The 15,253-nt window shown below is 37.9% G+C and overlaps 1 protein-coding gene across 7 annotated transcripts; it reads right to left on the bottom strand.

Moving 5' to 3' along the window:
- Positions 1-552: 552 nt before the first annotated feature.
- On the bottom strand, positions 553-15,131 carry LOC102654860. 7 transcript variants are annotated; one of them, XR_003304889.1, is made up of 5 exons: positions 14,695-14,869; positions 3,524-4,694; positions 3,235-3,446; positions 2,685-2,885; positions 688-1,681 (listed from the first exon to the last, which is right to left on the bottom strand). XR_003304889.1 is itself a non-coding variant. In XM_006565378.3 (2 exons), the coding sequence occupies exons 1-2, from the start codon at positions 15,078-15,080 to the stop codon at positions 1,102-1,104; spliced, it is 900 nt and encodes a 299-aa protein (XP_006565441.2). In that variant the 5' UTR covers positions 15,081-15,131; the 3' UTR covers positions 553-1,101. The 7 variants fall into 7 exon arrangements, 2 of the variants coding, with proteins under 2 accessions (XP_006565441.2, XP_026297142.1); XR_003304893.1 differs by having other exon boundaries at positions 688-1,615; positions 3,235-4,694; positions 14,695-14,871; XR_003304890.1 differs by lacking the exon at positions 14,695-14,869 and adding an exon at positions 4,768-9,687 and having other exon boundaries at positions 3,235-4,694.
- Positions 15,132-15,253: the final 122 nt, after the last annotated feature.

Raw genomic sequence — 15,253 nt, 5'->3', positions numbered from 1 at the left:
GGACACAGGAGAAGCTGCTCTCTTAAGGCGAATTTACACTTTTTCATTTTGGATATTCATTCTGAATAATTTATTCGTATCGCTCATTTTTATGAGAAATATGAAAATTGGAGTATTTGATAGATAAATGTTTGTTCAACGATTGAATTTGTAAGTATTAGATTGAGTTAAGACGAATTTAGACTTTTCACTTCGGATATGCACAATTATACGATAAAACTGCATGTTATGAATTGGTTATTTGTTATTGGATAAGTTTAGACTTGTCGTTGCTTTCATTACGGATGAATCTTATTCATCAAAAATAGAAAATAATTTTACTTTGTTCGTTGATCACTTTGAATATTCATTTTTGATGAAATGTAGATGAAAACAATCTTTACATCATGAATGAAAAAATCTAAATTCGTTTTTGAAGTCTTGCATGGCAATTTTATAATGATGAAGAATAATTATTATCAATGTATAAGATAATAAAAAATAATCTAATCTAATTTCTCTTCATTTCAGGTATAAAATATTGTGTCTCATAAGAAGTTTTATAAAAGAAATGCAGATTGGCTACTTTCTACAATCATGGAAAGATAATATAATTTATTATATGGATAATCATTGCAAAATTGGGATGCAGAATGCATCAGTTATCCAAGAAGGTAAATATTCTCAGAATTGATAGAGGTTTCTCTTCTCTTTTATTATTTTATGCTTCATTGGTAAGAAGCAATAGACACAAATATTTCTTATAAATGAAATAAAAAAAATGTTCTTTTCACAATTAATAATTTAAGTTTTTAAAAGGATATCTCAAATTGGAGATAGAATGAATGATATAATACTATTAGTGAGTAGTATCTTAAGTGAGTAGTACTTAGCATCTTTACAATGTCTTCTGATATTTCTTCCATTTCTTGATATATTACTTAGTTTTTGTTTTACTTCAATACATTAAATCAATTAATAATTTTTCTATTATCTCTCACACAATTTGCAACGCTTTCAAATTTCTTCTTCTATTCAAAATTACAAATCTATCCATCGATCATCTCAATTTCTCATGATTTCTTTTTCTTTTTTACTCTCTCTTTCTTCCTCTTTTTTTTACTAGAAATATATTTTCAGGATCCCGACGAAAACGTCGCTGAAATTTATATGGACACATCGTGGATAGAGGGCACAAAACTCACGCTGTGACGCTCTTACGAATCGTACGGGAGCACGCAGCGACTTTTTGACGAAGGAACGGAACGGAACCACGCGTTTTCTCATCAAGAATCTCGCGGAGAAACCAGTAGCCCCTCGTCGAAGTATCCCGCTGCTCTTTCTCTCCTTCTTAGTCTCTCGATTCTCTGTTAACCGGAGGATCTTTGTGAAGTTCTGACACGAGGAATGCTTTGCCGGTGCCGAGAGGAGGCCAAGAGGACGCTTGTTCGTGCTACCGGCTCGAAACGCGAACCTTCCAATGTCTCGTCTTCCTCTTGTCTTTCCTTTCTGTATCCACTGCGCCATGGTGCGCCGTCGTGCCCTGACGTTTCGTTTCTGCCGTTCTGACGTTGATTCTTCGGATATATCGGGCCCGCAGGGGTAGAGGGGCCCGCGCGAAATCCTGCTCGGATGTCTAGTTTGAAGAATTCTTAATTAAATCTTGCTTGGACGTCCCTTTGATAACGGTTGGCATGCTGGACTGTGGGGTGAATACGAGATATTATGGGATTATTAGTATATGTTTGCTTCGCTTCTGTATTATTGAGTGCAGAAAGATGGTTTTATTGTATTGGTGACATTTAAGATATTTGGATAGATTTCTTATTTATTGCAAGTCAATTACGTGGATTTTCATTAAGAATTTACTTAAAATAAATGTAGTTATAGTTCTCTTTTAATTGAAATGATGTGAATGATCTTGTTCCCATCATTAAACTTGAATTTAATAAAATTATCGATTCGATTTCTGAATTTATTTTTGAAATACTTAGTAAGCTAGAAATAATAATCTTATTTTTAAAAATTATATCCCAAAAATTTATATTAATAGCGTCAAAGAAATTATAACAACTCCACAATTTTTGTGAAAATTATCTTTGAACACATTATCTTAGAAACACATTTTATCAGAAACGATAACTAAATTTCAATCTACCAAATATCTTAAAAATACCACCAATTACTATTATCGAATTTTTATTCATAAAATATTCGAGGTTGTATTCCTGCGATAACGCGGCGGGCAATCAAGAAAATTACGATAAAGATGTTAAACCAGGGGTGGTATAAAGAACGTAGGGGCGGTAGATTTAGACGAAATCGAATTTGGGCCGACGTTTTTCCCTCCCTACATCGAGACAAATGCAGAAGCCAAGCCGATATCCGCGTAGGAGAGGACTATCGATCCTAGTAGTCGAAGGTCATTCGTTTTCATCCTAAATCCAACGAGATTGAGGGACGCGACTCGATAAATGCCGGCGCAGAAATTGATTTAGAAGATTTTCACGGGCCGTTTGACCGCGCGGAACCCGTGGACAGAGAAACGGAGAACGCGTGTCGTTGCCCGACACGACGTCGATGTGTAACGTGCTCGATCACACAGAGATGACCAATCAGGGGGCCAACTGTTTCGTAGGAGTCGGGAAACCGAGAATGGTCTCGCTGTGTTATCGCGTTCCCTATAAGTGAACACGTATATATACCCTCAATTGATCCTTCTCCAACAGATTCTTTCTGTTCTCGAGCTGCATTTTATGGGGCCTCGTACATTCTCGCGGCTTAAACTTAGCAGTTGTGGAATTTTTTTTTTCCAGAAAAAATTTTGTTTCTATTGCGCAATTGATATTGGTCCAAGAGTATTAAATCTGCTCGGTTTCATAGTCTTTGATAAAATCACGTTTGTTCTAAAAAAGAAAATAGGATGATATTAGAAAAAGAATATTTCTCTTTGTATATTTCAATAACTATGAACCTTTGATTGTTTTATTTACGATTCAATCAAAACTTTTGAGAAAATCGCCACTATTTATCCCGCCATACAAACAATGTCGAATAATAAAAGTACTTATGTCAAACTTTTGTACGTACACATATATACATGTATATACACACACATATAAGTATATGTATGTTACACAAACATGTATGTAAGGGTTGATATATCACGTAAGTTAAGATAATTGGTCGTACAACGATCGGGACAAATATTATTTCGCGTAAGGGCGTATGGGGATTATATTTGTATGATAATACCTCATGCATGGGTGGTTCCCTATAATAGCGAAAAGGGGATATAATCCAGGGGGACCGTTCCCTGATTCGTTTCGCTGTTATTCCTTGTAATCGTTGCATCATAAATATTCGCGAATTGACTTTTCTCTTCTCGATCGTTTACGTAACACGAGACCCTTATGCGAAGTTCTAACATCTTGAATATGCCATTTCGAATATTCTAATTTCCTTAACTTTTATAAAATGAGGATAAACAATAATGATATTGTATAATTATAATTATAACAGAGAATAGAAATATTAACGATACCTTTTTTTTTTCAGATATGTCGTATCGTTCCAAACGTTTTCCTCGATTAATTCGATCATTCGGCATTTTACCACATCGATCTAAAATCGAAAAAAAGAAAAAAGAGATTCGAAAGCCGAGAGCCTTCAAACAATGGGACGCGAGACAGCTTCATATCCATGAGACGTGGCCACGAGCCTGGAAAAAATTCGAACCGACACGTTCGAACGATTCGAAAATTCGGTAGCTTTCCGTCCTTCCGAAGATGATACCGTTGTTGCGTCCCTAGGGTGCCTTTGTACCACCGGCCCGCCACCCCCGCGCAAAAGCCTCTGCTTAAGGGTCGGATAAGAGGAAGAAACAAATCCGCCACCTTTGGATATGAGAAGACGAGCGATGGCTGCCGCGATAACCGACCGGTAAGCCGTCTAGGAATGCGGCCTCCCCGCTCTCGATCTCCCTTTCTATTTTATTTCTGCCTCTCTTCCCTCTCGGTTCCAAGAGTGGCTGACACGACATTCGAGAAGCCTTCATCAGGACCCGATATCGAATCCGTCCGCTGTCCGCCGACGGCCGAGGATCGAATATGCCTTTGACTTTCGATCGCGGTCAAATCTGGATCCCTCGACTTTTCAGAATTCGAAAAGACGAGACATGTGTGTATGTGTGTGTGTGTGTACTCTCATTTTTTTTTCTTCGTGTGAACCTTATACGATGGGAACGATAAAATGTAGGACAAATTGAACGAAGATGTTTTTTTTGGATGCTTAAATTGGAAGGATGTATGAAATATATACGTTGAAAGCAAGTATATATATATAAAATTTAAGAAATCAATTATGGAAGTATAAGAATTAGAAAGCAAAATTTTAATAAAAATCGAATCGAACTATCAATCCAACTGTTATTTGCCGATCGTTTTATCTATCTTATTCTTCTTCTTCTTTTTTTTCTTTTTTCCCAGAAAACTCATGATCCATCTCTCAAATAGTCAAACTTCAGTGAAGCGGTCACGAAAATCCCCGACACAGAGCGGCGTCCGCGCGGAAATGCAGCCATCCATAACTCGGGAAGAAAAAAATCCTAACCGGTCCTCCTTGCTCTTATGATTTTAATCCGTGGAAATTGTGTCGGCAAACACGACGATTGTTCGCCACAAGGGAGCGTCCGCGTTTACGTCACACCGCCCATTCTGAAAAGTAATCTACACTGTATTGTTAGCCCCTTGGAAAAAGAGATTCCACCTTCAACGTCGCTGTACTTACGGCCAGCCGCTGTTCTCTCGCTGTTTAACGCGGCCAGCTTATGTTCGATTCATCCGAGGGGGAGGGTGGGGGGAGAAGGAGCGGGGAGAAGAAAGGAAAGAGATAGAGAAAGAGGCGCGCGCAGCTTGATCTGTCACGGGTATTGAGGATCGCGGTCGGATGATCGCGCGTAAGCACGTTATTCGCAGCAGCTTTTCAGCCGCGGTATCGTTGCTTCTTATAGGGGTTGGCCACTGTATGCTAGTGAAGAGGAGGGGGCAAGTAAGTCCCGCCACCGTGGCTACATGGATTATCTCTGGGCGGCGCGGACCAACACCGGTTTTTTTTCACTACCTGACCGGTCGATCCCGAGGATTCCGAGTTACCTGGTTCGAGTCTCCACTGGACGCGGTAATGGTTAAAATTTGCCAGCAATGGGGTATTTTCGGTCAGAAGCTTCTCTTAACGGAAAAACAGAGAAACCCATTTACAACTATTATAACACAACGAAAAATTGAATCTTGGAGAATGGCTTTATTTCGTTACGTCAATTAAATTATTACTACTGATTTAATATGATGAAAATGAAACATTCGTTTTCGTCCTAATCAATTGTTTAAAATTTAAACAATTTCATTTTTATCTTTATATTACTGTCGTTATATTATCACGTAACATCGAGTGCACGAAACAATACCGCCGGAAACGTCTGGAAAAAGAAAGAAAGAAAGAAAGAATCGCAGCAGATATCCGCGTGCGGTATCCTTGATCCTTTCGACGTTGTTGCGAATCGCAGCTGTGGATTCAGGCTACCTAATTTTCGAGAGGGCGTATAGCGAGCGCGAGGGGGGAGGGGGGGGGGGAGGGAAGGGAGTCAGAAACCACCTGGAATCCCCGGGATCAGGGGAGTGAGAGTATTCGGATGCGTCGAGCCATACAACGAGCCGCCGCAGAATAAGGGATGCTCTTCCACCCTGTCCTTGTCCCTCCGACCTTCGAGGGCACAGCTCGCGCGCACGCTTGCCGTGTTCGTTTCACGTTCCAGCCTATGGTATGGTATCCAATCTATGGCACTTTTTACCGGGCACGAATATATACGAATGTATAACTTAATGCCGTACCCTCGACCAACCCCTGGCAATCGAGGGGTACCAGCGAGACTTAAACACCAGTATACTTACCGCATGTTGCCATAATGAGTGGAGGGGTGGAAGGGGATTGGATTTGGGGGAAGGAAAGCGGAGGGCAGGAGCCCCAGCCTTTCGTTCCTCCTTTTCATTGAATGCCGCAAAAGGCGGCCGATGATGCCTCGAAAGAAAGATTAAAGCGGCCGCGATCCGAGCGGTATGGTTTGTTTATCGGTCGGTTTTTCGCTCTCTTTTTTTTTTTCTTCTCTCCTCTCCTCCCCTTCTTTTTTCAAGGCGGTTCTCCTCCTCCTCCTCTTCCTCCTCCTCGTGGCTTCTCTTCCTCGTTCCGCGCTTCTCTTCCTCAAACGCGCGGCGCGCGCATCGCGTTGCAAACGAAGCGGCGGATTACTTTGGTTAATATATATATATATGTATATATACGTATGTATACGCTTTTGATGCGAGACTTGGTCTTTTTGTACGTTGATACTTTCCTTTTTAGTCGGGCGTGTCTTTTTTTTTTTTTCTTTTTTCTTTGTCGGTTGGTTCTTTCCGATCGTATAAAGGATCTAATATGTATGATGGAGTGTATTGAAGTTTTGTTACTTTGTTTTCGCTAAAATGCGAGAGTCTTTTATTGAAATGAATCGGGATAAGTAAATAGTTTTTTCCGTATGCTAGAAGTGATATTATTATTGTAATATCCTTAAGTGAAGAAAACACATCAAACAATTTAAAACATGTTTAAAAGAAAGTAACGCAACGATACGATTATAATCTTAAATCTAACAGATTTAAAGAAGGGAATAATCATATCTGAATTCAATTAAAGAGGAAAAATTTTCGACGTGAAGACGATGAAAAGAAGCTCTTTTATCACGAATCAACCAGTTCGATTAAGCGGTGCACGATGTTCACGAAAAATCTTGTCCGGTTAGTTATTCGGCAAACGCTACGAGTGGCGTAATTATTATCGATATTACACTCTCCGGCTCGTGCACCGCCGCCTGTCTGCAAAATGTATTCCTCTGATGCGCATACTAACGTGTACAAGGGTTCAATCGCGGTTTGGCGAGGGGTTGGAAAATCGGCCAGAGGGGGACGCGCGGGGGGATGTTTCGTAGTAGGGCGGACCAGTGAAGGGAAAACATGGTGGCCACTGGTTGCGGCATTCATCAGAGGCGGTACTCTGCGTACCTTTTCAGATCTCTCCTCTCTCTTCTCTCCGCTCTCTTTTTCGTCCCCCCGCCCCCTTTTCTCTTTTTCCCCTCTTTCACCACGATCGTTCACGTGTGTACACGACGATAGTACGACTAAAAGGGGGGGGAAGGGGGTTTTGTAAGAAGGGAAAAAAAAAAAAAAACTTTTCTCCATTGAGAATTATTCGCGATAAAAAGGGAACCTTCTTTGTCGGCTCCTTTCACCTAATATTCCACGATGCCGGAGGGAGAAAAAAAAAAAAAAAAATCTTCCGCCCGTATTTACACCTACTTTCGGCTACTTGGAAACGCATTATCGCGCTCCTCTCCGAGGGCATGGTCTACGAACGTTTCTGAAAAGTTCCACGATTTCACGGATACGCGCGCGGTAAATGTGTATTGTGTCGCTTGAAGGGGCGGTAAGGGATTGTAATGGTCCGTATTTTAGGAACAATTATTGTTGTTTCGTTTAAGTGGATACGAATGATCGGTTATTTAATATTTATTGAACTAAATTTTTTCCATAAAGAAAAGTATCCATCCCTGTATTATCGAGAATACTTATCAATTTTCCATGCATTAGATACAGAAGATGGAATTATAAAATTGGTTAAAGATAAAGTTACTTTAATTTTTTTATTTAAAATAAAAATGGTAAATGTGTATTGTGTTGCTTGAAGGGGCGGTAAGGGATTGTAATGGTCCGTATTTTAGGAACAATTATTGTTGTTTCGTTTAAGTGGATACGAATGATCGGTTATTTAATATTTATTGAACTAAATTTTTTCCATAAAGAAAAGTATCCATCCCTGTATTATCGAGAATACTTATCAATTTTCTATGCATTAGATACAGAAGATGGAATTATAAAATTGGTTAAAAATAAAGTTACTTTAATTTTTTTATTTAAAATAACATTCAAACCAGTAACCATTATTCCCTCTTCGTATAACTTTCCTCTTCATTCGGTAATACGATATATCTGCGGTTATTCGATGCTTCGCATATAACAAATTATCATAAAGTAACTTTATTTCTAACTTCAATCGCTATTAAAATTTTGCCCATCTCTCTTATTCAGTTATTCATTTCACAATATTTAAAATTATCTAAATATCCATCACGTTAATTTCTTTTATACACAATAATAATGAAAGAGAACGAAAACAAAAACCAAAAAAGAAATAAGAAGATAACTAAAGAATCAAGCTCGATAAAACAATTTACCCCGACATCTCAACAACGCGTCCCATCTTCTCCCAGCGTATTACCGCTGATTAAAAAGAGTGCGCGTATATACAAAGTGTAACGAGTTCCGCGTTTCCACAAATGCGTAACACAATCGCATTGAAAAGAGCATTGAAAACGCGGCAGAGGAAACAGGTGCGCGCGTGTATAACAGGTAAAACGCGGAAGGGGGGGGCAGAAATCACGGGGAAACGACTTTTAATTACGGGGACAGAGGGGTGGCGCGCAACGTTGCGGCGAAAGAAGGAGAAAAAGGGAGCGCGCGGCATGGATCAGAGGATGCATCACGGATGTTTTCAATTACATTTGCACCACTCCCCACTCGGTGTCTGATTACACCGAGATGTCGGGAGCCTCGTTTGCCGCGAAATGCACTTGCCGTTTTGATGCCGCTCCTTGTGCGCTCCCCTCTCCCCATCCTCTTCGTCCTCTCATAAATCGGCCCGAGAATTCTAAGACTAATACCAAGGAAATTTCACCATTGGAAATTTCGACACTCTGGAAACGCGGCTTTCGGTAATACGATACGATTGTTTTCTACTCGAGTCGAGACGGCCCACTTTGTGACCAAGCAAATTTATTTCCGTAATTTGGTCGAGATTTTAAACGGACCAAAGATGTGTCGATTATGAATCTGATGATGTTATAAATCGAGATGAATTGTTCGATTATATTAATTCGAAGAAATCGATTTTTTGAGAGATATATATATAGATGGATATAGGCGTATATGTGGTTAAGATGTTGAATTAGAAAGTGGAAATAATGTTTTGGTAAACGTGTCTGTTTATTTGTACACGATGGAATTTTATATCGTTCGAATACAATTGTAAAATTGTAAAATAAATTTTTGAAAATTAAGCCAGTAGTTGGATATTGCGTGTGTAAATATTTCTATTTTATGAGATTGCTCGTAATGATTTATTTGGATGCTGTTTCGTGTAAACATTGTGTTCCGCGGAATTAAAATGCATCGCAACGTTAATTATCTTCTTCTTGTTTCGTGTAATTTCACGTTTGTTATAATATCAACTATATTTTTATTTAGTTACAATCTCATTTTCCGTTTCACACATTTATTTTTTCTATACGTTTCCCCTTGTGTTTAATATAAATTTATATTTATTTCTCTTTAGTTCCGTATTATATATATAACGGAACAGTTACGAGACCACGGATTATTGATTTATCTTGCAAATTGTAACGTTATTATGCGGTCAAAATTCATTATCGAATCTCATTATTTAAACGAATTCTATTCTTCAAAAAAAAATAATTAATAAACATTTCTATTTTCGAAGCTCAATAAATTCATCTAATTCATTCAACCAAAAAAATCTTAATTAATCGTACGGATAAAATAATACGATCAAAACTTTTTTCTTGAGAACTTGAACTTTTTTTGAAATATTTTTAAAATTACAATTGGTCACAATTTTAAAAAAATTTTAACGAATATATGATATACACAAAATTAATTTCGAAATCTAATTTCTAAGAATATTAATAAATTTACCCATTTCATCATCGATACATCGATATCTTTGCGTATCGCGGACACGAGTCGTCACAGTTGCAATTTATCTCACGGATCCGCGAGATATCGAGTTTTTCGATAAACCGCGAGTCGTGCGGCTCGCATTATATATCCGGCGGAATCGGATGGGCGGAGGTCGGAAATGGACAATCTATTGTTTACGCGGATAATCTTATTAATGGTACGTTAATCCCTGTGTCCAGCGGTGTTCAAACAGCCGCGTTGCAGTTCGTTAACTTAATGGTTATTATTAGAATGAAACGGGGCTCGGTCGCGGCCCAACGCAATCCGGATAAGCCGAAAGGCAATAAAGAGAGAATTGTAAATGCTTCGGTTGAAAATGTTGGCAACAATACGAGGGCGGGCCCGGAGCAACGAGCTTTTCCATTCGCGTTAATCGTTCAAATAATACCCGTGGAATATGAAATTCACCTAGTCGGAAACACTGATATCCCCCCAGCCAGCGTGGAGAGTCACCATTCAGTTTTCCATTCACGATCGTGCGACCGTGCAACGAGGAAAGGGGGAAGGGAGGTTAAAAAATATCTTTGCCTTCGAGAGAGTCTAGCTAGCTTGTAAATGGCGAACCTCGCTCCCTAATTATTGAGATACGGGACGAAAATTCGACCTAAATAACGCGGCAAATCCTATACGAGAAATACGAGCGAGCGGCACGGATCCGTGTGCTTCCGGTGCATGTGCCGGAAGTTCTCCTGTGCTGCAGTATTTAACGAGTTATAATACGGTTTTAGACGAGTATTTTTCAGATATGCATGCAATATTTTAATGCTAAAAAAAAAAGAATGATAATTAATAATTCATATTTTATGTAATAATCGATATTAAATTTACGATCAAGTATCAAGAAGATAAGAATTAAATTTCTTTTACTCTTAAACTCTTTATAGAAATAAAATTGAAGAAAAATAGTCAAATATTTACGGAAGGATTTATACGAAGAGAATGTTAGAATGAATAGAAATTAAGAGGATAATTGAGCAGCGTTACGAGGAATCGATCCATTCAAGCATCGATTTGGCACACTTTTCGGCCACGTGACGCGCGGAATTTCCACGGCAAAGCCATCCCGATTCGGTCGATGTTTGACATTCACGTTTCGCGGGGATCAGACCCATGCGTCCCAACAGTACGTGTCATCGCCGTTGCAGGCAACACGAACGTATGGCACACTCGTCGGTTTCGACTTTAACTTGATAAATCCAATTGTACGCGTTGGATAAGCTGAAAGGTACACGAGGGGCGTGACGAAAAAGCCGTGCTGAAATTCTGACAACGATATGACTGACCCGCGCGTTTCACGGAAGCCGTCTAATCCCACCTACACAAACACGATTGAACGATCGCCGTTCGTTTAGCGTGTTTTAAATGAAGAAGCTCCACCTGTAGCTAATTGATCGTGAGAAAAGATGACAACTGTAGAAAACGGTCAGGGATACTTATTGGATTATGTGTTATTATTAGAAATAAGACAAAAAGAAGTTCTTTTTTTTTTTTTTTTTAGAATAATTTGAATAATTCAAAGGTATGGAAAATTTATTATTTTCAATTAAATGTTTATTTAGTTAAATTCTTTAGATGGTGAAGAAATGAAATTTAGATTGAAAAAAGATATTAAATTTTTTTTTCTTGACCATTGAGTCTATAGAAAGATTCGAATTAAATTAAATTTGAATTAATAAAAATCTTTTTGACGATATTGAAAGGAAGAAAAAAATAAAAATATCATGAAGGAAAATTTTCTTTTTCCACTTTTCATACCGATCATTTTTCACCCAATTAAACAATTTCTCAACGAATTTTATTTTTCCAACCGACCATGGATCATGTCTATTTAACTATTCTGAAGGAATCCAGAATCCTAGAATTCTCGCACGAATAGAACTTAAAAGCTCATAAGCATATTGACGAGGATCGTTTGAATCAACCGGTAAATACTTTACTTAAGATGGCTATTCTGTTAAAAAGGCAAAGTGCTCAACATTTCCAGGAAACGAATTATTCTGGGAAAAGAGGTAACAGAAGATGAAAGAACGTAATTATCGTTATTTCGAGTTTTTGTTGAACAGAGATGAATACAAACAATTTATAGAAAAAAGATATATAATACGAAAAAGCGTATTCGTCTGAATATACACGCAGAGTGTATTTTTTTAATGGGGAGATTCACGTGAGGTGGTTCCCCAGTTGTAGGATTAACGAGTGAAATAAATGAAAAGTGTCATTCAAACGTCGACATAATTATACAATTTGCTATCCATCTACTCGTTTTACTTTAATCTAGTTATCTGGTAATCTTCTTCAACTATCTCATTTTTCTTTCTTATTCATCCTCATGATGTTTCTTTTTCACTCTTTGAAAAGTCTTTGTCTACGATTGACTCGATAAGAAAATTTATAAACAGATTTATATAAATAAATTTCAAATCCATTTTCGAAAGATTTTCCAGGAAATTTCTCTTTTTTATAATTTATGGATGGATCAAAGAGAACTGTGAATTCAAAAATTCCTTTGGTTCTCAAGAAATTTTATTCCAACATTATAGATCCTTAGTTTTCTTAAGAATTCAAGAAAGAAAAATTATTGATATATCTCTGATATATTTATAACTATTAATTATTATGTTATATAAGGAAAAGAGAATGAAAATTTTGGAATAACTTATCACGATAACGAACTTATCACGTTTTAATAGAAGCATATTAAATTTAGGCAAACAATAATAATAGTAATTATTAATAGATATTTGTTCATTTTTATATAGTAAAAGAAAAGAATCGTATTAGATACATTCTTTATGCTTCCATATTTATTTACCGCGAACCCACGTCGTGGTCCATTTTTTTCTCGCAAGTATCCCCCGAACGAAACAGTTTCAACCGGATGTCTCGGAGGGTAAAACACGGTGTGTGACGGAACTTTCGTTGAATGGCCCGTGCACACGTCGATGCTCCAGTCCCTGATCGATTCCCGTACCCCGCCACCAATTACCCACGGATCGGTGATTAATTGCACACTCGGTCGAGTACCCGTATTAAGTAGCGTCGCTAGTGAGATCGGCCGTCCTTGGTGGTGTGTCTTCGGTGTTCTTCCCTTGGAAAGTTTGGGTGGCGTGTGACCACTCACGTGTAGGTGAAACTGTGCAGGCTTTTTAACTAAACTCGTTTAAGGAAAAAACATGGGACAACGTCGCGACCGTAACCGTGTATCGGTCTTTAGCAAGAGGGAAAATAGCCCTTCCTAACGAAGTGGCAATTACTTCACGAGAAAATATAAATTATGTTGTTTTGATGTTCCCTTTAGAAGTTGTAAGATCAAAATTTTTCCATTTTTATATTTTATATTAAGTAATTTAATAAATTTTATTTTTTTTTTAAATTAATTAATATTCTTAAATATATTAAAATGTAATATTTCTATTAACTTTTATATTTTACCTCTAGGATGTATGAATTTTTTTAAACATAATATTGTGCCAGTAATATTTATTTAACCTTCTTCTTCTTCCATTATTTAATTAGAATATTTTAATTGATCAGTTGACAAACAATAATAAAATTCAATAAAATCAATAGATTAACAAAATGGTAGAACCTGAAAAAAAACCTAGTCGTTATAAATGATAATTGATATTAAATTGATTAGTCATCCGATATTGAATAATGTGAAAAGAAAGATAATGATAAGAAAAGACTATACAGGAATCGTTTTTTACGCACGAAAATAATTAATGATATAGGAAAATGTATTTTTTCTTCTTTTGCAGCATCTTGCCAAATGAAAGAAACAATCGTTGAAAATTTATAACCGGAATGCATATACGATTGTAAATCTATATGTAGTCGTTATAACATACATTATCTTCTCTTTTTTCTTTTTATTTTTTCTCTTTTTAGGGAATGTACTTTCGAATTAGCATTTCGACTATCAATTCAGTGAATTAAACATCTAGATAATTAAAATGTAATTGGACCCACCTGTTTTATAACAAAAAGATGACTTTATGATATGATCGACCATATTTCGAACAAATATTTCGTGTGTGCTGCCTTCTAGTGACACAATTACAAACTTAATAATTATAGGTTAGACGAAAATTATAAGATTATAAATAAATCTATAATGATTTATACAAGATAAAAAAAATAGCAAACTATTATATTGTTTATTCTTAAAACAATTATTTATGTAGATATCTGTAGATATATTATGTAGATAGATATATGTATTTAAGTAGATATTTATATGCACGTAAAGAATTATAATTCTTTTATTAGTTGAACGTATAAAACATTGATAATACAAATTCTATCACATTTGTATTCCATGACGAAGAACACTAATGAAGAAAACTGAAAAAAGCCTCGCGAATATAAACATATATATAAGTTGTAAATAGATGGCAGCCGACGACCAATGTTATTCAATCTCGCATTCTTCGTAATCTCACTCGTTCCATTTTAACAAACTTTCTTGTGCTGCTTTTACGTTAAAAATAGTCCACGTGTGTCCGTGCAACGTGTGTAGAGGAAACAAAAAAAGTATATAAAACAATGCTAGTCAATGATAGGAAATACGGTAAACAGTAAAAGACAAATAAACGGACAAATATGTGGCAAGAAAAAGAGAGGGAACAAAGTGCAGAAAAAGAGAACGAATAAAGTGGCAAAAGTGCGACACACGTTCATACAGGAATCTTATGCACACACCCACATTACGTATCCCTCCTCCCGCGCACACACACTCAACACACATGTAAAAGTAACATATATACACGAAGCACAAACACACGCGCATACGTACGGATCGTCGACTTACCTCTCAGAGCTGAAATTCAAGCAGCTAGCCGAAGGCAGAGAAAAGAGGCAGAAGGATGACGACGGTCGCGACGGCGTTGCGTGCGAGAGTGGCGTCGCGACGTCAGGCGTCGGCATGCGTCGCGCACGCCGTACGATGCTGCGCCGCCAACAGACAATGGCGTCCTGTGGCGCGGTCCAACGACAAAGGGCGCCACCTCTGATAAGCACCGCCCATTTCCAACATCCTCGCGTTGAAACCGTTCTGTTGGCGCGAATGCCGGCTCGAGAACGTTGCGACGTCGCACGGTGTTGCTTGTTCGATTTCCCCCACTTTATGGTGTCGGTACGTTTGCTGAACGGTAAAGCGAGGCACGACCACGCCAGCGTATCACTGGCTCCACCCATAGACACGCTCAGGCGAAACGGAACGCTGGTCGGTCTCGGAGCCACCTCGGCTTCGGCGACTTTGCCCGGAGGCGCAGCAACCTCGTCGGTTTAGTCCTAGCTGTGTTAGAGAGAGAAGCGAAAAAGGAAAGAGAAGGGAACTTGATAGAGAGGGAGATTGTACGAGACGGGAG

The sequence above is a fragment of the Apis mellifera genome, linkage group LG6, assembly GCF_003254395.2.
Source record: "Apis mellifera strain DH4 linkage group LG6, Amel_HAv3.1, whole genome shotgun sequence".
Lineage (NCBI taxonomy): Eukaryota > Metazoa > Arthropoda > Insecta > Hymenoptera > Apidae > Apis > Apis mellifera.
The sequence above is the reverse complement of the archived record's forward strand: the minus strand, read 5'-3'. Positions and strand labels throughout refer to the sequence as shown.